The 24,926-nt window shown below is 42.4% G+C and overlaps 1 protein-coding gene across 1 annotated transcript; it reads right to left on the bottom strand.

The window, feature by feature from the left end:
* Nucleotides 1-918: 918 nt before the first annotated feature.
* On the bottom strand, nt 919-24,647 carry LOC116940802 (uncharacterized). The gene is made up of 18 exons (XM_076066217.1): nt 24,571-24,647; nt 22,052-22,103; nt 20,636-20,660; nt 15,922-15,990; nt 12,150-12,289; nt 11,524-11,646; nt 10,655-10,736; nt 10,120-10,167; nt 9,471-9,610; nt 8,087-8,209; nt 7,020-7,110; nt 6,014-6,094; nt 5,759-5,864; nt 4,016-4,079; nt 3,814-3,882; nt 3,382-3,489; nt 2,932-2,977; nt 919-1,742 (listed from the first exon to the last, which is right to left on the bottom strand). Exons 2-18 carry the CDS (start codon nt 22,073-22,075, stop codon nt 1,564-1,566), a joined length of 1,518 nt encoding a protein of 505 aa, XP_075922332.1. The 5' UTR covers nt 22,076-22,103; nt 24,571-24,647; the 3' UTR covers nt 919-1,563.
* Nucleotides 24,648-24,926: the final 279 nt, after the last annotated feature.

Here is a 24,926-nt window from a genome sequence, read left to right as displayed (position 1 = left end):
GCACATCTTTCCCCGTGCCAGTCCGGTACAAAGTAGAGAGGCTCTGGACCAGAATGAAAAACTGACCAATGTCAAAAAGTAGTAGCTTTGAAGTTGATGGTAATGTTTAAATCTGCTCGATCATCGTGCAAATAATTAACACGGTGATCAGCCATCAGACGCCACAAATCACACGACCTCTTGGCAAATGTACCCGGTTTTTTTACCCGTTGTGCTAAATTGTGCTGAATAGTAATGCCATGGTTTTGTCATCAATAGGAACACATTCCTCTAGCCGGGTGGTGTTGGTGATGGCACACGCCTGCAATGCGGCAGTGTTGACGGGGGTTGGTGGATCGCACAAACATCGTGACACGCCCTTCCCGAAGGCGTTGAGGTATCATTCCCTGGTTTGACAGAGGGGTAAAAAACTAGACGCAATTATTTTTCAACAAAGCAAAATGGCTTATTAACGATGCTTTGAAGTGTGCTTGCCAAAGCCATCTATTGATGTCTATCTTCATTTCAATATTCATAACACTACCATTTGGTTGCTTTGATGCCCACACAACTACACGTATTGCTTTGATGCCCACACAACTACACGTACTGCTTTAATGCCCATACTACACATACTGCTTTGATGCCCACACTACACGTACTGCTTTGATGCCCACACTACACGTATTGCTTTGATGCCCACACAACTACACGTATTGCTTTGATGCCCACACAACTACACGTATTGCTTTGATGCCCACACAACTACACGTATTGCTTTGATGCCCACACTACTAAACGTATTTTACTGAAAAGCATCCACTTTATTGACCCCTTAAAAACAGATTACACTCACGAGAAAATGTTAGATACAAAGGTTATCCTAGATATACTTAAGGACCATCTTTACAACACGTGAAAACCAATTAAACAATATGCTTTTAGGTGTAAAAAAAACTTTATTTCCACACATTTACTCAATGCAACAAATGTGGTAAAACGTGTTTACTAGAAAGTGTAACAGTGAAGAATTACAAAACCATCTGGGGCATGACATTTGAACTCAAGCAGCCTGGTGCTGCTGGATGAGCCGTGGATGATGTTCTCTGCTCAAGGCTAACTGCTGAAACTGTGTTTTTGATCAGTATTTTCAGATCCACAACATTAACCACATGTCTTTAACAGTGCCAAAACATGTTTTACCTATGTTGAGTAAGCGCAGTTTTTGGAAGAGTTGCATTATTTTTCACAAGCAGCTCCAGTCCAAAACTTTTTGAAACATTGAACAATCCTGTGTGTACAACTCCATTTAATCGTCACATTTCTTGCAAAATTAACACACATTGCTTTGAAACAATCTACAATGTATTTGTTAAGCATTAGTACATCAATAAAGATTATGGATACTTGGTAGAATGACATTTGGATGAAAATACGTAATTGATAAAAATAATTCATTTTTGAAGACCTATTTAGGGTTTAACCAGGTGAGAACAAGAGAACGGGGTTTAGTCTCGTTTTTAAAGACCAACCCCCCCAGCAATGATAACTGGTGTAGCGTTACAAGGAGAATGGACTAGCGGTTCACATGTAGGAATCATACTGCGAGTAGGAGTAGTCATTCATTCTGGATGCAGTCCCACCAGAGGCCATGGCTCTCATGGGCATGGCATTAGGCCGGGGCGGCCCAGGGGGACGGGGCATGCGGAGCGGCGCCATTCCCGAGCTCCTCATGGGAGGCAGATCAGAGGCGTAGTTGTCATCTGAACACACACACAACCAAATACACCACTGATTGTACGTAGAGATCACATTTAATAACAGTTACTCATGAAGTTTTGTACACTGGTAAACATTTTGAATTCATACTCTTTGTTTTTTTCTTCGGTAAAGTCACATAGGTAAAATAAAATAAAACTAAATTAAATCACGACGCTTCGGAGGCAACACAAGCTTCCGTCTTCAGGTGGAATAGTCACAGCAGAATATCCGTGTCAAGTGCACAGCTCTGAGACAGCCGGGATTATATACAGGGTAAGGGGGAGGGAGCCAAGAAGGGACGTGGGTGGGGGGGAGGGCTGAGTTAAGCCGCCTTTTGTTAAACTGCAGGGGGTTCGGGGGGAGGGGTGGCGCACTGCACGACAGCGACTACAGCCACATTTTTGTTAGAAAGCAATGGAAATGGCTGTACAATCATTAGACAGCTAAAGTTTGGCATACAACCCACTGAGAGATGGAAATGGCTGTACAATTATAAGGCAGCTATAACGTTTGACTTGACTTATAACATCTTTCTAATGGTTGCTCAATTTGAAACCATCCTCTCGGTTGAAGTTGTGTCTGTGTTTGTATATCTGGATGGCTTTATGGACAAATCTCTGGTAATAACCGAGAGGTTTGCAGCGAACTTTGGTATCAGAGAAAACAATGTCATGAGAACCTGCTGTGTTGAAACAATCAGCCACGGCTGAAGAATTCGTTCTGCCGTGTTTCAAATCTGATTATTGCTCGCGGATTCGGCCAGAAATATGTCGTTTCGTATCCCCGATATAGCAGTCACCGCAGGTACAACTCAATTTGTAAACACCGGGGTACTGTAAGTCAGGAATGACATCCTTTACGGATGGGATCAGATCACGGATTTTGTGTACTGTATTGAACCGGACCTGGATCTTGTGTTTGTTTAGAATTTTGGAAATCTTTTTTGTAACGCCTGCTATGTATGGTAACGTGATGATTTTGATCGGAGTATCAGGTGGTTGTTTCTGTATGGTGGGAGAAACAGCTTGGCAGATGGTACGGTCAGAGTATCCGTTCATCTTTAGGGCCAGATGTACATGTTTTAATTCACTGGCTAGGTGGTGTTGGTCAGAAATGCAATGAGCCCTATGGTATGTTTTGATGAGAAGATGCAGGAAAAAATGTGCACTACGTGAGATGCAAATCCAATACCGTAACTCCGGGTGCGATTGAAGCCCATTTGTGCTTCCCTTGGTTCCTGTTAAGAAGTTTAATTTGAAAAATGTTACAATTTTATGATAAATTACACAAAAACACAACTGTAATTTTTAACACTCAGCACTCCCTTCTTGGTGGCTGTGTATTTTTCATATCTAATATGGTTTAAAGTCATATAGTACAATTCAAAACTTGTCTGTTACGACTTGGCATTCATCCTCTTAGACGGTCTAAGAAAAGTTGTTTTTAATGTCTCTGCATCGACCGGTGAATTCAGAACTTGCAGGGTGAAAGCAGCAAATTCTCAGTACCCAACAGTCCATGGGAAAGCACGACTCTGGTGATGCCTCCTCAAAATATAAATGTCAACCTTTAAAGCTTATTTTAACTACCATTATATAACGTTAAAAAGCTCTTGTGGACAAATAAACACGAGCACATTACCGGACGGCCAATGTCTCTCAGACGGTACTGCAGAAGGGCCTGGGTCAGAATGTTGGATGCCTTGAGGGCTGCAGATGCCTCCTCCTCTCCTGCTATTTTAAAGTTGACCTACACATACGCAAACAAAGGTGAAACGTTAATTGGCAACAGTCGACTACGTGAACCACGAGGGATGGCGACGGCTCAGGGAGGACTTCGTCTAGCAGTAAATAGACCATGGCTGATGATGCTGATGACCTAAGACTAGTTATTGAAAGCCAAAATTCAAACATGTCCACCACAGCCTCCAAGAATGAAATATGTAACCTCCAGGAAAATATTCTTTGAGCCTTTAAAGCTGCTGTATTTACTCAGGGGTTGTGTATATATACACAGTGTAAACACCTGAGATAATTAAATACATATAGCATGTGGAGTGCTTGCTTTCCTTACCAGGCTGTCAAGAATTTGATCATTTGTCAGTCTCCCCTGTGGCAGTGGTGGTGGCAGATAATCATCTTCCTGTAAATAATCACACAGGTAATCGGCACTTCTTAGTACAATCATTGAGTGGATCAAAAACGTACAAGCATAAAAATGCATTAAGTACGCTTACTCGCACACTACAGACATAATAGCAAACACCATTACACACCTCTTCGTAAAAGCTTGCTTGCGGGGGTTGGTAACGTTGCCTTGGTTCATATCCGTATTGATCTCTGAAACAGAGAGGGGAGGCGATACAGTCAGACGTGTCTTTGGAGAACAGTGCGTTTATACGCAAACATTGAGGGGGAAATTTAATTAAGACTACTTTCCTACAAATATTGTCGAGTATGTCTGATAAATTCTGTGCAATGTTTAATGTGGCGTTTTTTTTTTATTATGGTCTATTACATGTACTGTACTTCAGCGCTTGCACAAAAGCATAGGCAATAAATAAAACAAAAGCAATTAACAGTGCATATTAGATTTTGATTTAAAGCTTTCGTGACTGCAGTAATTCATATTCTTAGTTCTTTCGGTAAAGTCACGTTGAAGGGAAACAACAAAATAATAAAATATATATAAAACAATAAAAATTCTCACGACGTTTCGACCATAACACAAACGGTCGTCTTCAGGTGTGTCGGTTTGCATAAATTTATTTATTTTGTAAACGGTGTATTTATTTATAAAAAAACGTTAGCGCCACGCGCAGCGATTTGGCAGTTTATTTAGACGGACTAGTCCATCTATGTTCTGAAAAGAGGAGGGGGGAGACGAATTATTTTTTAATGTATGCTGTCTGAAAGCCACTGTAAGCGTGAACAATCAATTAAGACCTGAAATGGTTTATCAAATCTTTCCAATGATTGCTAAGCCAGAATCCATCTTCTCGGTTGAAATTGTCTCTGTGCTTGTATATGTGGATAGCCTCATGAACGAATCTCTCATGGTAGCCAGATGGCTTACAAAGAACCTCTGTCTTGGAAAAGTCAATGTCATGTGAGCCTACTGAATTATAACAATGATCTGCCACAGCCGAGGTGTTGGTCCTACCGTGTTTAAGGTCTGCTTTGTGTTCACGAATGCGGTCCGAGACATGGCGTTTGGTTTCTCCAATGTAACTACTAAGTTGCCTCTGTGGTAGTAGTTACATTGGAGAAACCAAACGCCATGTCTCGGACCGCATTCGTGAACACAAAGCAGACCTTAAACACGGTAGGACCAACACCTCGGCCGTGGCAGATCATTGTTATAATTCAGTAGGCTCACATGACATTGACTTTTCCAAGACAGAGGTTCTTTGTAAGCCATCTGGCTACCATGAGAGATTCGTTCATGAGGCTATCCACATATACAAGCACAGAGAAAATTTCAACCGAGAAGATGGATTCTGGCTTAGCAATCATTGGAAAGATTTGATAAACCATTTCAGGTCTTAATTGATTGTTCACGCTTACAGTGGCTTTCAGACAGCATACATTAAAAAAATCGTCTCCCCCCTCCTCTTTTCAGAACATAGATGGACTAGTCCGTCTAAATAAACTGCCAAATCGCTGCGCGTGGCGCTAACGTTTTTTATATATAAATACACCGTTTAAAAATAAATAAATATATGCAAACCGACACACCTGAAGACGACCGTTTGTGTTATGGTCGAAACGTCGTGAGAATTTTTATTGTTTTATATATATTTTATTATTTTGTTGTTTCCCTTCAACGTGACTTTACTGAAAGAACTAAGAATATAGTGCATATTAGCTTAAAACATTCAGCAATGATGGCAAGAAACTCCTGATGGATGTTTCAATTCGATAAACCTATTCTCCACGTCTGTCACCATCACTCACCAATTGAGAATCTAGAGATGGTTGTGTATGTTTACTGCGCTTGTGCGTGTGCCACGTGGTACCTGGGAACCAGGGGGGGTGGTAAAGGTGGCCCCATCGGTCTGGGTGCCCCCCGTCCAAACATGGGATTGCGATCCATGCCATAGGGCCCACCCCGATGTAAGAAGTCTAAACATTACCGATAAAAATCACACAATCGCGGAAAATTAGCTAACTCACGATTACCAACGACGTTGATGAAATAAACTAAATAAAATAACTACATTGCATGAAATAGTAACTTCATTTCTTAAATAGCAACTCCAAAGGTGGCTTACTTGCTCTTCCAAATGGTGGAGGTGGGGGGGGTCCCATGCCAAAGCGAGGCATCTTGTTTGCCATGAACTTCCCGTCTGGTGCTGTGGACGGAGTCAACCAGTACACACACAGACGGGCACACCCAGCTCGCACCCCCTGCAGCAACACATCCACCTCAATCACATTCGTCATTTAACTGAAAACTAAAACAAAAATACCTATTTAATCCTTTAAATGCATGAAAACATCACATTTTAATCTGTTGTAAGTCTTGTTAAAATTGCCTGCAGTGGCATCATGGCATCTGATATCAGACTGTTACAAGGTTTAGAAAGGTATTAAGTAGTTTACTGTTTAAAAAAAAGTTTGTGCCCATTTTTTGCAGAAAACCAATTTACCCATAATACTCTACTGCTCTGCAAGCAACCAGATACTAACAGGCAGAAAGTGGCGTGTGCCTTGGCACCTTCCCACACAACAGAAAGCACAGAGTCCAAGGAGAACAGTGTGGTGCTAGCAGAGGAATTAAATTGCACCCCCAAAGCTTAAAAATTCAACTGCATGCAAGGCAATGATGACTTGTAAGCTGTCTCTTTATATACGTATGTTGCACTTCTTTCGCGCCCTACGTAGCCAACCGTGCTCATCGGGGGTGAGGGGGAAGGACAACAATCTCCATTTCCTAAACAAACTATACAGCTGAGATTGCTTACATTTCCAACAACATAACAAGCAATGTTATTATAAACGCTGATCTCCAGGTGCAGCAGACTGTGCCACGCTATTGCCACATTTCGTTTAGTTATGGAACTCCAGTTTCTCACTACTGGGGTCTATTGCTCTAACCTTGTGCAGTTAAATATTTGACCATGTTCTAAATAAATACCATAAGAATATTTAAAGGATTCACAATAAAAAAATAAATGTAAGCATTTGATATGTTACTGTCATAAGCCACAAGCAAAGACATGACACACAATCAGTGAAGTTAGGTGTTTCAAATGTTACAAAGTAACAAGACCTTACCGTCTACATACGGCCGTTTAATAACCTTCTTGTCAGTCTGGCGTGCTATTGGCACGGGGGGCTTGAATTCATCGGTTTTCAACATCTTCACCTGAACACAACAATGAAGCAAAACACACGTGTGTTAGTTAACTAGGAGAGCCGTGGAGTGCTAGCCCCGCACCTCCCATTAGCACGGCTGGCTACGTACGGTGCAGGCCTCCCTGGACCTCAGAGGGCAGCATGACCTACGACCCATACATCTTCGTCAAGGTGTGTATAACCTCATCTAACTGTTCACACACAGCGTGGCTTTACAACAGGTGAGGGCCGGGCCTCGGTCTAGCGTTTGAACTGTGCTCCTAAGATAATTCCGTGTTGATATCTTGCTTAATACACTTTATTTAGCTCTACCGATTATATCTGGATGCAAATGAATGACAACCACGTTGCCGAGATGACAGTATTAGTTGTATCTTGACTTAAAGCTTTCGTGACTGCAGGAATTCATATTCTTTGGGTCTTTCGGTAAAGTCACGTAGATAGGTTCAAAGAAACCTATCACAAGTGACTTTACCGAAAGACCCAAAGAAAAGTAATAGTTGTGTTTCAAGTACCACGAAAACAAGCCGGTCTCTCCCAGTGGCATTCAGCTCCTGAACATATTGACACCTACAATAGACCACACTTCATTCAATTCACCTTGTTATATAAAGTGTGAATATAATAACTGCAAACAAGACCACTGTTTGTACAGCAATTAACATGTGCGGCTTTTCAAATTTGCAACAATCTTCCCGATTCATGAACTTACAGGGGAGTAGTCGCATTGCATGTTTACACGCATCCACTTGTTGCTCATGCAACCAAAAAAACGAGCCATTTTTTTCAAATTCGGTAAAAATACTATATTTTAAGTGCCCGAATGCAATGTGAATACGAGACACGGTGGTCCTTAATAAATAACGTCATGAAACAGCAGTCCTTAAAGAGCCGCATGCGTCTTCGGAGCCGCAGGTTGCCAAACCCCTACTCATGTCTCGATGTAAGTGGCTGGAGGAGGATGAAGCAGGGCTGGTCACGCTTACCTTGAAGTTTTTCACTCCCTCCTTCTTGACGATCTCTTTAGCAATATCACGTATACGCATCATGCGCTCAGACCCCTTCAGCTCCTTGGGAATTGCAGCCTCCTCTAGCGGCTGATATGTTTGCTGTAAACGTAAAATGCAAAAGAGCACATGGATAAAACTACTTAATAACCACAAATTTGGTATGCCGTCACTTGTGCTTGGTTAACCCTGCAAATTCTTGCACTATACCATCAAGATGGGTTTGGTTTCACTGGTTTAGATTCAATAAATGTATTTGCCTTGTATTTGAAGTCCTACTCCTAGCCAGACGGTACTTGTGTGGGTAAAGTGCTGTTGAAGAGTGCTGAATATTCGAATAAATTCAAGTGAGTTAATTGAAAGTGGCAGAACCGTTCTTTGCTGTGCTCAGAGTGGTTGGTGCTACAGAACCACAGTAGACATAAGCCAAAGTGACAGCCTGAAGTTGGGCACCAATAACCCTAAACTATATTTTTTATTTCACAAGGTAAGGCCCATTGAGCTATACAGTTATTTTTTAGAAACGACCTGGTCACAAATGGCAGCCCAATGAAGTGGCTTATCGTGCGGAAATTTTTGGCAGCCAAATACTCTAGCTGCTTCGGCTGGAGGGTTATTTTTGCATCAAGATCCGTAACCAACTGCATGTCCATGGGGGGGCAAGCAGCCCATTATCATTTTTTTTCACTTGGTCACTGGGTGTAGAGCACAATCAGGGCACATTTCAAGCTCCTGATTATTGGTACCAAGGCTAGCAAGAACGCACTTGCAGGTTATGGTAATGTTTCAGCAGAGGGCCTCTAGACACGGCCATTATTTGGGGTGCATATTTTGATGTTGCTTTATGTGGCTATAAATACACAATATGGTACACAAACACACAATATGGTATGTAAACACACAATATGGTACACAAACACGGTCAACGTGAATGGTGGACATTATGAATAAAAAGGGGGTTCAAATAGTGACCCCTTGTACAATGAGGCCTATCAAGGCCAAGCAGAATCTCAAACACGCAAGGTGTTGTGATCGAAACGTCGTGATATTTTTATTACTTTTCTATCTACGTGGCTTTACCGAAAGACCCATAGAATATGTATATTCAGCGTTAATGCTTACTTTCCTTTTGTGACTATTAATGATTTATTCCCCAAATCTAAATTATTTCCCCCACACTGATTTCTATTACTAATAATTTTTACAAAAATGTGACTCATACGCTGGTGAGCATTGTGGTGACTGGGTGAGTCACCGTCATAGACAATGAAACGTCAGCAAATCTATCCATATGCAAGTCAGTCCTCCAAAAGCGTGGTCAATGAGGAGGATGAGGGATAATGCGACGTGAATGCACACTCACCAGGTACTTGGTGCGGTGTTTTCCACTGGCCAGATGACTGAGGATGCTGATCATTGTGGAAGAGACTGAGCACAGGTCACATGTGTAGTACAGTTCTGAAGGCCTCCCTACATGTCGATTCTCGATTATGTGTTCCACACCTGCATATACAGACATACAACATAAATACGACACACACACAATCGTTGGACAAGTTGTGGGGCCAGTAGTTAGTGTAGCAGGCAAACAAGATTTTTGATTCCTGGCCACAGTGAACATCGATGGCAAATGAGATCTGGGCTGGTCCTGGCCCCCCTGACTTCATAAGTCAGCACTTACTACCAGCGTGGTGAAGCGTTGTCAAACAACCCCTAACAGCGACAGCGCAGGAGGGCTTCAAACCAATAGTGGATTGACAAACTGTAAATTATATTAGTGTAATCATGAACATGTGAATTAAAATTACATGCATTAACACGAAGGTACAAACCTACACGTGGATAAATATGCAATGGAAATCGCCCTGCAAAAAAATCTGAGGGAGATCATGTCTGAGGTGCACTACCGTGTGTTTTCACGTAACGCCGACTCAAAAGTCAGAATATTTATATATACTGGAGGAATCAGATAAGCTATGAAGCTCTTTTTCACACAAGTTCAGTAGACTCACCAAGCAGGGGCTCACTCTTGGACCAAGCATTAATGTGCTCCTTCAGACCTAACGCAGAGAAATACAAACATTCATATTCGAAACAAGCAACAAAGCAGACTCCAGATTAAACATTCCAAGATATACTGTAGAGGCAGCAGAGTGCAAGTACGAAACAACCACCGTAGTAATGTCCAATAATAAAGGGTCAGCCCCCACTGCATATGTTCTGATGTGATGTACACCCTGGTGGGTAATGGTGTCACTGTCGTTTTCTATGGATGTTCACATCATCTAACCTCGTCACATACAGCAACACATCCTTACTCTAGAGTACATTCGCTTCCTTTAAAAAGCACAGTAAAGCTGTTTCCTTATGAATAAAGCGATGTTTGTGCGTTATTTTTAGACAGTAATCTATGCGTGTGCTGTTTATCTGGTCATGTATATGGCCTTTTTCTAAATCTGGTTATACCTCAAGTACCCGGCAAGCCAGCTACGTGACATCATCATATTACACGATACATCACAAAAGCACACAAATATCATTCCTTACCTTTCCCTTCGATACGCACAATTTTTTTCTCAATATGATCTTCATAAGTAGGTTTCTTAACATACATTTTGGTTTTGCTTATCTAAAACAATAAAAAAACAATTGCACACACAAGATGAACATATTTATACTTTACAAAATGCATGCACAGAAGACATTAACTGCTTAGATGAAAACCAATATGGTAAATAATTTAAAATAAATATATTTTATTTCAGCGGACATACGTTTGCATGAATGACGCTATATAAAATTACTGAGCCAATAGTGACGCAATCCATCTGCAATCCACCAACAGTGATTAACAAAAGATTATTAATAAAAAAATGTTAATCACAGTTGATTAGCATGTGCAAAACTGCAATTAACAATCTATTGTTATAGAATTACATTAACCCTCCTCTGCACATGATTGGCTTAGAGGGATGATGTCATCTTGCTCTATTTAAGACCGGAAACAGGTGGATTGTGGCACGATTCTGGTAAATATGCTGATGATGCTGGATGTAATTACCAGCGAAACATGGTACGCATTTTGTAAACTGAGGATTTATTCTCTGACACACTGCTGGGCTGAAGTAGTAACTAATTGGCACGTTTTGTTAACGTGACAAACCTTACTGGCTGTGTCAGATGGTGGAGGGGGGTTACAACACATTTATACTTCCGCGATCTAACCCAAAAACCTTTATTATGAATAACAATGGTCGCGAAAGCCTACGTGTTAAACTAACTCTACAACACTGACAGACAATTGCATGTAGAGGTGCCTATGTATAAACAGAGTTCGACTAAAGTGTCAAGATATAATTATTGAAGCCTCTCGTGGTAAATTAGTGTTTAGTGTGCGTGTACACGCACGCGCATACCTGGTCAGAAGTCCAGCCTTCCAACTGCATTACTTCCAAAGCCATTGGTATAAGCTGCTGCAGCTGCTCAGACTTTGAACATTCTGGCCCAATCGCGCTTAACTTCTCAGGGTAAAACGATTGCTGTATAACCAGGGAACAGAAGATATGTTGATGATAAAAAAAAAACTACTGAATGTAAAATTAAAGCACAACTTCTTACAATTGTAATCGTAACAAGCACCATTGTTAAAAGTCAGGTGCCTTAATTTTCCCATTTACCAGAAACATTCTGCCATGGACGAGTGCCTTCCCCAATATTACAAGGCAATTTGTAGGTTTTCCACATGACTACTTCAACATTAAAGCATGCTCTTCTGCGTGTGGTGTACTGGCAATTTCCCCCAAAAGGTGCAATTAAAACTAATACATTTTTATTGAATTTCCCCCCCGTTTAATGCAATACAAATCTTTATTGAGCGACGTCAACATTGCAGAGCTCGCGTTATAAAGTACTGCACGATCTATTTGTGCTCATGTGTGTATAGCTAAACATTTTATAATTTGACTCCCCTGTGAATCATCCGGAGATGCGCTTGTGTTTGGACACTAAATAAATGGTATTGTAAGACAATATCTGTACGGACCAGATACTTGTGGATGTGCTTATAGCCGCGGATGTGGGCCAAAGCTGCTGCCAGGTGCATGGTGCCCTCCACGTTGCACTGACTGCACGAATACGTGAGTGCCATTCCTTCATTTTGGTGCTCCATAATACACTTCAACCCTACAGAGAACACAAGGCAAAACAAACATTCGATCACGCTTCCGTTAATTGCTACCATCTTACAAATCCTGTTTTTAACACGTGTACAATGATACGTAAAGTGTTTATTTTTTTCTGTCACGAAGCACGAAGGTTTTACATGAAAGCAAACCGAAGCGTGTTACATCAGACAGTGCCACACAGTCAACGTAAAGACAGTTGTGCAACATTTCTTTGTACATTATATTGTGTAATATACAGCAAGAGTTTGAACGAATTTCATGAACAATCTTACATCAATTCACACCAGCTACAGCAGACACCAAATATTTGAAAGCGTGTGAGCACGTCAAGTCCTCGCTTAACGCGTGGTGTTCACACAACACGTTTTCACAACAATGTGGTTCATCCATTTGGGAACACTTTTAGGACAAGACGGAACACGCACCGTTATAACACGTACCGTTATAACACGGACCATGCCCGTTGTAACATGTACCATAACACAGAACACGCACCGTTATAACATGCCCCGTTTTAACACGGAACACGCACCATTATAACATGTACCGTTATAACACGGACCATGACCATTATAACATGCACCGTTATAACATGCCCCGTTATAACACGGAACACGCACCGTTATACAGAGGGAAAAAAGTATTTGATCCCCTGCTAATTTTGTACGTTTGCCCACTGACAAAGAAATGATCAGTCTATAATTTTAATGGTATGTTTATTTGAACAGTGAGAGACAGAATAACAACAAAATCCAGAAAAACGCATGTCAAAAATGTTATAAATTGATTTGCATTTTAATGAGGGAAATAAATATTTGACCCCTCTGCAAAACATGACTTAGTACTTGGTGGCAAAACCCTTGTTGGCAATCACAGAGGTCAGACGTTTCTTGTAGTTGGCCACCAGGTTTGCACACATCTCAGGAGGGATTTTGTCCCACTCCTCTTTGCAGATCTTCTCCAAGTCATTAAGGTTTCGAGGCTGACGTTTGGCAACTCGAACCTTCAGTTCCCTCCACAGATTTTCTATGGGATTAAGGTCTGGAGACTGGCTAGGCCACTCCAGGACCTTAATGTGCTTTTTCTTGAGCCACTCCTTTGTTGCCTTGGCCGTGTGTTTTGGGTCATTGTCATGCTGGAATACCCATCCACGACCCATTTTCAATGCCCTGGCTGAGGGAAGGAGGTTCTCACCCAAGATTTGACGGTACATGGCCCCGTCCATCGTCCCTTTGATGCGGTTAAGTTGTCCTGTCCCCTTAGCAGAAAAACACCCCCAAAGCATAATGTTTCCACCACCATGTTTGACGGTGGGGATGGTGTTCTTGGGGTCATAGGCAGCATTCCTCCTCCTCCAAACACGGCGAGTTGAGTTGATGCCCAACAGCTCCATTTTGGTCTCATCTGACCACAACACTTTCACCTAGTTGTCCTCCGAATCATTCAGATGTTCATTGGCAAACTTCAGATGAGCATGTATATGTACTTTCTTGAGCAGGGGGACCTTGCGGGCGCTGCAGGATTTCAGGACTTCACGGCGTAGTGTGTTACCAATTGTTTTCTTGGTGACTATGGTCCCAGCGGCCTTGAGATCATTGACAAGATCCTCCCGTGTAGTTCTGGGCTGATTCCTCACCGTTCTCATGATCATTGCAACTCCACGAGGTGAGATCTTGCATGGAGCCCCAGGCTGAGGGAGATTGACAGTTATTTTGTGTTTCTTCCATTTGCGAATAATCGCACCAACTGTTGTCACCTTCTCACCAAGCTGCTTGGCAATGGTCTTGTAGCCCATTCCAGCCTTGTGTAGGTCTACAAACTTGTCCCTGACATCCTTGGAGAGCTCTTTGGTCTTCGCCATGGTGGAGAGTTTGGAATCTGATTGATTGATTGCTTCTGTGGACAGGTGTCTTTTATACAGGTAACAAGCTGAGATTAGGAGCATTCCCTTTAAGAGTGTGCTCCTAATCTCAGCTCGCTACCTGTATAAAAGACACCTGGGAGCCAGAACTCTTTCTGATTGAGAGGGGGTCAAATACTTATTTTCCTTATTAAAATGCAAATCAATTTATAACATTTTTGACATGCGTTTTTCTGGATTTTTGTTGTTGTTATTCTGTCTCTCACTGTTCAAATAAACCTACCATTAAAATTATAGACTGATAATTTCTTTGTCAGTGGGCAAACGTACAAAATCAGCAGGGGATCAAATACTTTTTTCCCTCACTGTAACATGTACCGTAATAACACGGACCATGCCCGTTATAACATGTACCATTATAACACGGAACACGCACCGTTATAACATGCACCGTTATAACATGCCCCGTTATAACACGGAACACGCACCGTTATACAGTGAGGGAAAAAAGTATTTGATCCCCTGCTGATTTTGTACGTTTGTCCACTGACAAAGAAATGATCAGTCTATAATTTTAATAGTAGGTTTATTTGAACAGTGAGAGACAGAATAACAACAAAATCCAGAAAAACGCATGTCAAAAATGTTATAAATTGATTTGCATTTTAATGAGGGAAATAAGTATTTGACCCCTCTGCAAAACATGACTTAGTACTTGGTGGCAAAACCCTTGTTGGCAATCACAGAGGTCAGACGTTTCTTGTAGTTGGCCACCAGGTTTGCACACATCTCAGGAGGGATTTTGTCCCACTCCTCTTTGCAGATCTTCTCCAAGTCATTAAGGTTTCGAGGCTGACGTTTGGCAACTCGAACCTTCAGCTCCCTCCACAGATTTTCTATGGGATTAAGGTCTGGAGACTGGCTAGGCCACTCCAGGAACTTAATGTGCTTCTTCTTGAGCCACTCCTTTGTTGCCTTGGCCGTGTGTTTTGGGTCATTGTCATGCTGGAATACCCATCCACGACCCATTTTCAATGCCCTGGCTGAGGGAAGGAGGTTCTCACCCAAGATTTGACAGTACATGGCCCCGTCCATCGTCCCTTTGATGCGGTTAAGTTGTCCTGTCCCCTTAGCAGAAAAACACCTCCAAAGCATAATGTTTCCACCTCCATGTTTGACAGTGGGGATGGTGTTCTTGGGGTCTTAGGCAGCATTCCTCCTCCTCCAAACACGGCGAGTTGAGTTGATGCCAAAGAGCTCCATTTTGGTATCATCTGACCACAACACCGTTATAACGTGGTTTCTGAGCGGTAGACGACAAACTATTTTCTTGACCTGTGTGGCCGTGCGGTGTGATACAATCCGCAGTAGCGTACCCTCAGTTATTTTTTACGCCATCTTACTGCGTGCACCATCATCGTAACACGCCAAACTTAATCGTTACGTTATTGCATGTTTCGCTTAACGCAGCACTTTTCAGGAACGCATCTACCGTGTTAAACGAGGCCTTACTGTATTGTTATAATATATGCAGGCCTATTTATAGTGCTGTAATTTTATCATTGTGGCTGTTGGCTGTTTATCATATTGATCAGCTGCATATTATATCATGCTATTACTAACGAATGGAAACATCAAATATAAATTCAAGTTCATTTGTGACAGATGTACAAATATGAGCTGAATGTACTGTTGTGAGAGAAAACATGCAACATATCTGCCATTTACGGAATGTAAAATTAGGAACCCCATGATGTGTTTCAACGTACCCACAATTGGGAAGTCCGGTGGCTGCTTCTGCAGGTGCGATGCAAGGCTCGGACCGTACTCAGATCCATCTGGACGAAAACACGTTGGCGTAAATATAAATACTCGCGCTCAACACAGACCGGAACATATCATCGCACGGACATGCATTGTTACCACCACTTCAGCGCAACTGGGGGCATTAGATGGCAAACGCCAGAGTGGATACCGGTCAGGAGAAAAGGGTTTAATTGTAAAATTGACTTTAAAAACAGGCATAAAAAGCAGACATTACGGGACTACAGTTGTTGATCAGTTCATCGCCTATGACAAAAGTATTTGAATATCTCTTAATATAAAAAAGCACAAATCTATATCCAAATGATTATGAAATGATCTCGTAGTTCTCTAACAAATGGTAGAATTTCGATTTGGGGTGCATAAAAACAATGATGCAAATCCAACACGTGCAAGATGCCGAATACGATGGGGTACTTGTTAAAGCATTTCCGCATACACAATTAAAGGATGCTAATGTTAAGTGGCCTCATCTATAAGAAGCTAAAAGTCACAACATTCTAATACATCCAAAATGCACATTGTACAAGCTTTGTGATGGTCATCTATAATTAAGCTTAAATGTTGATAATCGATCATGCACTCATGTAATTCCCATCAGCCAGATAGAATTGAGAACAGCTTAGCACAGCTAATGATATATTACTAGCACAGCAGCACATCCTGGATTGCTCAAGAAAAGATGCAACCATTAAGGTGTTATTGTATAAGTTGTATACCAAGGCTGCATTATAAGTTGCCCAACACCACTGACAAGTTCAATCATTGAAATCTTTCACATGAACACAATTTTTAGACTTGGAAATACAGCGCCCTAGAAAAACATCAAGTGGACAACTGCACGGGGATTGGCAGAGCCTTACATGACAATGGAAGTGTTTCCTGTTAAGGGGTGAAGTATCAGAGCGGTCATCAGTTACCACACTATGAGCCTCCCAACCTACTTGCAAACTGTCACTCTGCCATACAGCTACAAAGTGTTGGTGCAGGCTCAACGTTAACCCAGCCATCATCACCACGCCTCCATTCACGATGCACGAACCCCATTAGCCCAGTTATATTGACACAATAAATGGTGAGATTGGTTCTTTGGAGGCCAGTGACTTATAGCTGGAAGCGGAGTTGAAATTAGCATATTTTCTGTGTAGTGAGAGCCGTTTAACTATTGCAACGCTGTGCATCAACATCGATAAAAGCACCACGCATGTTGGATTTAGCAGATCCAGCTAATGCTAAAATCAATGGATGCTGAACAGATGTGGATCCATCATATTTCTATCTTCTATGTAATTAATACCTACCACAGCTTGTGTGTCTATTCTTGAGGATATATATTCTTGAGGATATGCTTATTAAGAGGCGCAGAAAACTCCACACGTTGCCCGAGTGCAGTCTTTAATTCCTAGCAATTTCCACAACTCTCAAAAAAATGCATATACCTTAATGTTGATGGAGTTGTTGGCATTTCCAGACAATTCTAAGTCATAGGTAGTAAAGAAGTGCTCCGACCTCTCCCCAAAGTGGGAAATATAGCGGAACAGTAATTCATCTGGACCACTATAATATTATATTCTTGGTTCTTTCGGTAAAGTCATGTAGAAGGGAAACAATAAAATAATAAAAATATAAAACATTATTGCTTTATATAAAACATTGTTTTATATTTTTATTATTTTATTTTATTGAACCAAGAATATGAATCCCTGCAGCCACGGAAGCTTTAAATCACTATAATATTGTGCAGTGGATGATTAAGCCAGAGATAGTTTTTACAATGGCACTTAAACGCTTTTCCCATCTCTCAACTTTTTTCTCTGCGAATCGTAGGAGATTCACGTCGCGGGAAGCACTGCAGATCTGCTAAACCGTAGTCACACACGATTCACAGATAAGACGACAGATACGTATTTAACTTTATACCTGAAAGCTCTACTATATGCATGTACACGCTAGAATGGAGAGTTTACATTTTCATGAGTTAATGAATAAATTTGTGTGCATGTTAATGGTCGTCTTGCCCTAGAGCGTATAATTTTGTCTAACACCAATCTCACCGTTGTAGACACCAGGAAGGCAAGTTTATGTTTTTTTAATACAACTCCCTAATCTCAAACTGCTTTTGTAAATGAGGATTTTAAACAAATGCAAAAAACAAATCTATTACAGCTACACTTCAAATACAGATATATAACTGATTTCTTTAAGACGATGGGTACTTTGCAAACCCACTGGCTATCAACAAAGATTTGTTCATGAAGCCATCCACATATACAGACAACTTCAATCGAGAAGATAGGTATAAACTGAGCAATCATTGGAAGGACGTTATCAACCAGTTTAAGTCATAACTGGCTGTGATGTTCCCATCCGATGTTAGTTGTTATTTTCAGCTCTCTAATTTTACATTAACAAGTTAAATTTCCCACACAAACACAGCCACCTCGCTTGTCGAGCTCGACATTGCTGCTCTGCGATCTCCCATTAACATGCTCATCTCTCACATTAACATAGCCACCTCCACGCCCTCGTCATGGAGGCCGTTCTCCGATCTAACATTAACATGCTCATCTCTCACATTAACATCACTAGCCCCACCCACTTCGTTATGACCCTTGGGCTACACCAATTTTAAACATTTAAAACAGTCTGCCTCAGCAGCTCTCCTCTTTTCTCCTCCTGACGACGACCGCATGTGTTGAGATCGAAACGTCGTAGTATTTTTTGTTATTTTCTTTGAACCTATCTACGTGACTTTACCGAAAGACTCAAAGAATACAGATAATATGTTCACAGCTGAATGGCTTGTATTCGCAGAGGTTACTGAGATCTGTAATCAAATATAAAACTGAAAACACAACTGGCTCCAGTAGCTCCACTGCTTGCAGACAATGCGACTCATCCAATAAATCCACCGGCTATATCAAAGAGCCATTTGGCACGCCTGGTTACATGTGCTCTTCCAACTTACTGCATTTCAAGAAAAAAGATGGGGGATGCTTTAAAAAAAAAGAGCTCAATCAACTTATGACAAACTTAAAACGTCACTAATTGGATAAAGTTTCAAAAAGCACAATCAAAACTTAATGGAAGTAACCAGCAAGTGAATGCTGGTCAAAGTTTCCATTGGCTCGGCTAATTAAAGCCAGAAATGTTAAAAAGTTATATTTTTCTCACATACCCCAATACTGCTGCACAGTTTTTGGCCAAAACAAAGCTATTACAAAAGATGGAGGATGAACCAGCTGATGTCTTCACCCTCCCACGAGCCAAAAAAGTATCACATCAATTGGGCAAAGAGTGTTTCTCAATCTAATTCTATACCGTATGTATGCGTGTATACTGTAAGCGTGTATCAGGGATTCATTTCGGATTTAAACATTTCAGACTAAAAATGGCAATTTCGGATTCAGATTTTCTGATCACGCACACAACGTAATTTTAATTATTTAACGTGTCTTCGTGCTCACAAAAGTGATGTCATCCGATGACACGTGACTGTCACTTATGCTGGGAAAAGCACGGAAGTGACATGTAACATACTTTCAGACCAATCCGAAACAAACGGTTTCCAGATTATCCGAAATGTTGTAGCTCGGCTGGATTTTCGTTTTCCGAAAACCGGCACCACATCCCTAACGTGTCCGTATGTGCACATTTATGTCTGCTGTTGATATTGTGGACAGATACATTTCACATAAATATTTAAATTAAACACATTCCGTTAATGCATCTCTCCCGGTCCAACACAGGATTCCTACTAGGCATGTAACGATCCACCCACCTTACAATTTGGATGAATCGTCATGATATGGCACCATGATTTGATTCAAGAACCAATTCTATTTGTATCAATTCGATAGTTCCTCATCAGTCATTTCATTTGTAGAATCTTCACCCGACCATGTAATTTGGAGATATTTTAAATATTTTCTTACACAAGCGTAAGAACGGGCTTTTAGCAATGAATCGTTAAACACCTAGTTTTCTACAATGGCAGTCATACAATAAACAGAGATTTAAACTTAATCATTTGGGAATGTTTTAATATATAGATACCTGCACTGAAGTGGCATGAATAACAAGATGTTTCGAATACCAAATATGCATTGGTTACTTTGGTAATGTTTGGCACCATGTCCTGACAGTGTCAGGACATGAGTGTCAAACAGCGCAAGCAGTTGGATTGCTGCAAGGCATTCCAGACTCGGCACGTAACTATGTGTGTACACGACTGTAAATTTATCCATACGAATATGTACAGTATATGTTTATGCACACACTGTATATACGTGGTATTTCGGGGGAAATTAAAATGCTATACATTTTTCAATTTCCTCGGAATAAAACTGCATGAATCGGCAATACGTGTAAACCATAGTTCTGGAAAAATTTACTCTTTTTTGGCTCCAACTTAAGTGCAATTTTTTTTTAAAGCCTTTACTCACGAGTGAAAATCTATGCCGACACAGCTGGTGGGAAAATAGCCACCCAAATCTGAGCAATTTGGAGGCGAGACCTCACAGCCGTTACTGGCAATAGATTTTTTTTTGGAGTCGAATGCTTACAATCTCCAATGACACTCAATTGGATTACACTTGTTTATGGACCTAGAAAATATGGGTATGTGAGAAAATAGGTTTGCTTGTCTGATTTACTTACCGTTGGAGGACTGAAAATCTTCGGCCTTCGGCACGTCACCAGCATGGATCAAATTTGTCCGGAAAACCAGCAAGCAGAGGGGAGCGAGTTTAGTAACAATAATATCTAGGCTTGGGCTGGAATACAACACTGGAAAGTGGGTTATAACACAACGCAGCCCAACTGCGTCCGCCCACAAGGGAGAGTGTGAGCGGTTCGCGTGTCCTGGGGCCACACAACACCTGTGTGGCCCCCAGGGCTCTCCGCAAGGTCGCCTCCTCCACCCCTCTGCCAGCTGCGCAATGCAGGCGTGTGCCACATTGTCTCTGCGTCCCTACTTTCACAAGAAGATAATTCCGTTATTCGCCAATAATGCCCAAAAGTTGCACGCACGAAGGCTCGATGGCTTGGAACGAAAAAATTTGGCTTGGAAATAAAATGTTTCCGTGTGGTTCAGAGGAAACGTTTTAACCATAGCCTCTTGCCTTGTACACACTAGACACGGCAGCCTTGATTTCTTTATTTCTCGGCAAAGACCGTATTTGGTGACAGACTATTTCATGCCCAACATCTACGAGCAATGGAGCCAGTAAACATGGTTTACTGACAGAGAAAACAGTTCACCACCAATATTGGTGGTCAGTTACAAACACAGCCAAGATACAACTCATTATTTAAACCAGGCTTAGTAAGCGTTTTTGTGCAAATGTTGTGTCATCACAGAAGAAAATTTACACTGTATTATCAACAGCCATATATCACCATTCCTGATCCCACAAAGGGGGATTACAAATGGTTGAGGCCACAGGTAGCTATTATTAAATTCTGAATCAATGTTTGTGTGAGCCAACCAAAGTAAAGAAAACACACCTATGACATGTCTATGACTCCCATAGAGTGACATGGAAATAAATCTTGTTCAACAAATGCTCAACTGAATTTCTATAGATTCAAGGGTGATCCATAGTTACTTATTTTCCAAAAGAGTATACAGCTGTTATAATATACCATGTAATGAATAATAAAACTAATTGTATCTGCTCTAGTGTGTACCAGGCATTTCATTATAAAACTCATGTTGGGAGAGCAACCTTGAAATACTAACATCCATATTGACATAGACAAATCTAATTGTACAGCATTGCTTCTTCCATATAGTCAACATATGTCCACTTGTATGGACTACAAACCTGACCAATATCAAGGTTAAAACTGTTTTAAACATCATACCTTCATCTGAAATAGTACTGCACTGATGAGGGGCTAGTTATTGCTGCAGAACTATAATTTTAATCAGTATTGTTCATAATGAACATTTATTTGATGCTGATGTTCAAGGCTTGTGACTGCTGGCACAAGGCAAGAGTATCCTGTAAGGCATATCTGATAGCGTTCGTGTTCTCGATGAACAGTCACCCCGTTTGTGAAGCGGCTTACCTTCATGGCCATATTCACGTCCATTCCGCGGGGTATTAAACCGAAGCTCACTCTGCAAACCAAAATGCACACAAAAGGGGAATTTGTAAGTACACATATCAGTGCATCTCCCTGCTCAAATGGTCAATGAAATTGTGACGATGCATTCACGAAAACTCAATATATTCATTCATTAGTAACACTGCCCTTATAACACAAAAATCCATTCTCGACTAAGGGCCATTGCTATTGACGATTGTGTCGAATTGTTATTTGTATATGCCCCACCCCTACATCAGTGAAGAAAATCACAGAAATCCATTGGCAACGCGAGGCCTTTCACGACTACTGGGGGACTTCCAACCAGTCGTAATTATATTCCGGACTTGTATAGCGCTTTAAAATGTAACGAGCCTGTTTGTTTGCATATTATGTATCGCTGTTCCTTATGTATCGCTGTTCCTTTCGTCTTCGCTCCGTTAGCATCTTTGAGGTTGACACTTAATGCATATTTATCCACGATTCACTTTGCCAATAAATTAAGACTCGCAGTTTAGTGTCATTAACTTCCACGTGTTATATATATTAAAAACAAACTTTTTCACTAATAAATCGACATGGCGACGAATCCATCGACAAAGAAGTTGCTTTTCAAAGTCCACAGAGGTGACACCTCCCCGTTTTGTCATCATCCCTCAAGTCTTCTGCGCATCGTTCCGTGGGAGAGACTCCTCGCCGTGCAATGCGGCACAGCTGACAGGAGAGTTTGGCCTACTGGGAAGTGAAGGTGATTTATAAAGCTAACGGCTACTGAGCCAAGGTCAAAAGAAGTCCGTCACATATTGTACCGGAAGGACCCTCTCCTCTCAAATTCCACGTTTACTCATTCAAATGTTAAATCCCACAGCCTCTACGCGGGTTGTGGTTATCACGATAAAGACACGTTTTCGAAAGGTCGCGCGATTCAACAACTCCATCGGCAGCAGCAGCAGCAGCGTGCGGACAACTTGTAAAGCTGCCAACTGGGCCCGAGAGGATCTCATCGGCAGTGGTGGCACAAACTAAAACACGAAGCACGCTCACGACTCATCATGAGGCCGACAACCCCCACGGATAGCGAGTGCCGGCTTCCAGCACTGAATGCCGTGTATCGGGAGAATAGCCAAACACACGTAACGCGGGTACAGCATTGATATTGGAAGGACAGAGCCCTCGAAACCGTTTCTCTAAAATGTCTTGCTAATTTGTGCGGGGTTATCCCAAATTGTATAATCCTGCAAGTTCCACAATCAGCAGACGTTACGCACCACCATCCCAGTTCAGTCCCTCCACGTAAACAAATGCATGTTTTTACACATCCCATCAGCTACACGGTATTCTGAGAGCTCATCATCTCAGAAGCACTGGCTCAACACTGGACCGGCGGTTTCAACGTTCAGCATCATCAGCAGTTCGGTTCGCGCGTTTTTTATTTATTTAAAACGACGCTCAATTACCAAATGTTTATCTGCAATAAATACCCTGATTGGTTAGACATGGGGTTCACAGTTCCGACGCAAAAACGATGTCGTGTTTTTGTTTTATTGTTGCTGCAGCGTTCCAACCTGCCCCTACTGGACATCTGCGAAAAAATAACTTTATACATCTTCATTAAAAGCTCATGCGACTGCAGGAATTCATATTCTGAGTCTTTCGGTAGTCACGTAGATAAGTTCAAAGAAAATAAAAAAAACTACGACGTTTCGATCACAACACAAGCGATCGATTATTTGAACCTATCTACGTGACTTTACCGAAAGACCCAAAGAGCTCATCGGATTCCTCCAGCATAAATATTATGATTGTGAACACAATATTATGATTGTGAACACAATCATAATATTTAAGCACAATGACAGCGAATCGATTCCTGTGCTGGAATCGAGCCGGCGGTGTCACCACCGCAGGCTCTTATTTTTTTATTTTACCAGCTAAGGCCCCACTGAGCTAAGTGGTTCTTTTCAGAAGCGACGACCTGGCTATCAAAAATTATGAGCTCAACGAAGTGGCTTATCGTGTGGAAAAACAGAGCAGCCAAGTAATTTTAAACGCGTGATGTTAATTCTAAATGTGGAGGGAAAAACCGGAGGACCCCCGATAATTTATTCACGCGACCACGGGCGAAGAGAGACGCAAACCCCAAATGCACAGCAGCAGCAGCAGGCGGTCAGGGTCTGGATCGAACCCTCGGACCTCCTGCACACCAGGCGAGGTAGTCAACATCCCCTAGCCACTGCGGCGCCCTCTGACAATGCGCTGCACGGCCCCAGGGCGCTTGCGACCGGGCGGGGCGAGGTGGCCACACGCGCGCCCTGCCCCGAAGGGGGCCCCGGAGGCCGCGATCGCCTCGGCCACGGCGGCCGCGAAGGCTCCGGAGCCCGCAGCGCGGCGCCGCCATTCCCCATTCATCCCCTCCCGCATGGCGCACACGCCGTGCGTGATCGCGCACGGCGTGTGCGTGTCGCCAGCGGCCACCGCTCGCGCCATCGCGAGCGCGTTACCCGCCACGTGCCCAGTTGAGAGCGGGGTAATTGACAGCGAGACCCCGAGAGGAACCCCGCGAGGAACCCCGCCGCGACCTCACCTCGCCCAGCACCACTCGGTTCACGACTCCGAAATGGCGACGTCCCGAGGGTGGGAGAGCGGGACGTGACGTCACGTGGGACGTCACGTCCGGGCTGTGCCCCCCCCCACCGCCTCCTCCCCCCACCACCGTGCCTCCCCCCCACCGTGCCCCCCCCAACGCCTCCTCCCCCCACCACTGTGCCTCCCCCTACCGTGCCCCCCCCCCACCACCTCACCCCCACCGCCACTCTCACCACCTCCCTCCAACCTCACCGCCTTTCTCCTCCCCCCC

The sequence above is a fragment of the Petromyzon marinus genome, chromosome 10 (genome assembly GCF_048934315.1).
Source record: "Petromyzon marinus isolate PM22_M1 ecotype Great Lakes invasive population chromosome 10, UKy_Petmar_22M1.pri1.0, whole genome shotgun sequence".
In the NCBI taxonomy this organism is placed as follows: Eukaryota; Metazoa; Chordata; class Hyperoartia; order Petromyzontiformes; family Petromyzontidae; genus Petromyzon; species Petromyzon marinus.
Note: the sequence above shows the minus strand (reverse complement) of the source record. Positions and strands in the feature narration are given on the sequence as shown.

What these genes read in the sequence shown, in the direction of transcription:
- LOC116940802 (XM_076066217.1), bottom strand. Translation starts at nt 22,075, where the DNA reads ATGGACGTGAATATGGCCATGAAG. An exon ending in AGATTTTCAGTCCTCCAACG is followed by an intron (nt 15,991 to 20,635) that starts GTAAGTAAATCA and finishes GTTTTCGTCCAG; the next exon opens with ATGGATCTGAGTACGGTCCG. An exon ending in ATCAAATTCTTGACAGCCTG is followed by an intron (nt 3,490 to 3,813) that starts GTAAGGAAAGCA and finishes GCGTATGTGTAG; the next exon opens with GTCAACTTTAAAATAGCAGG.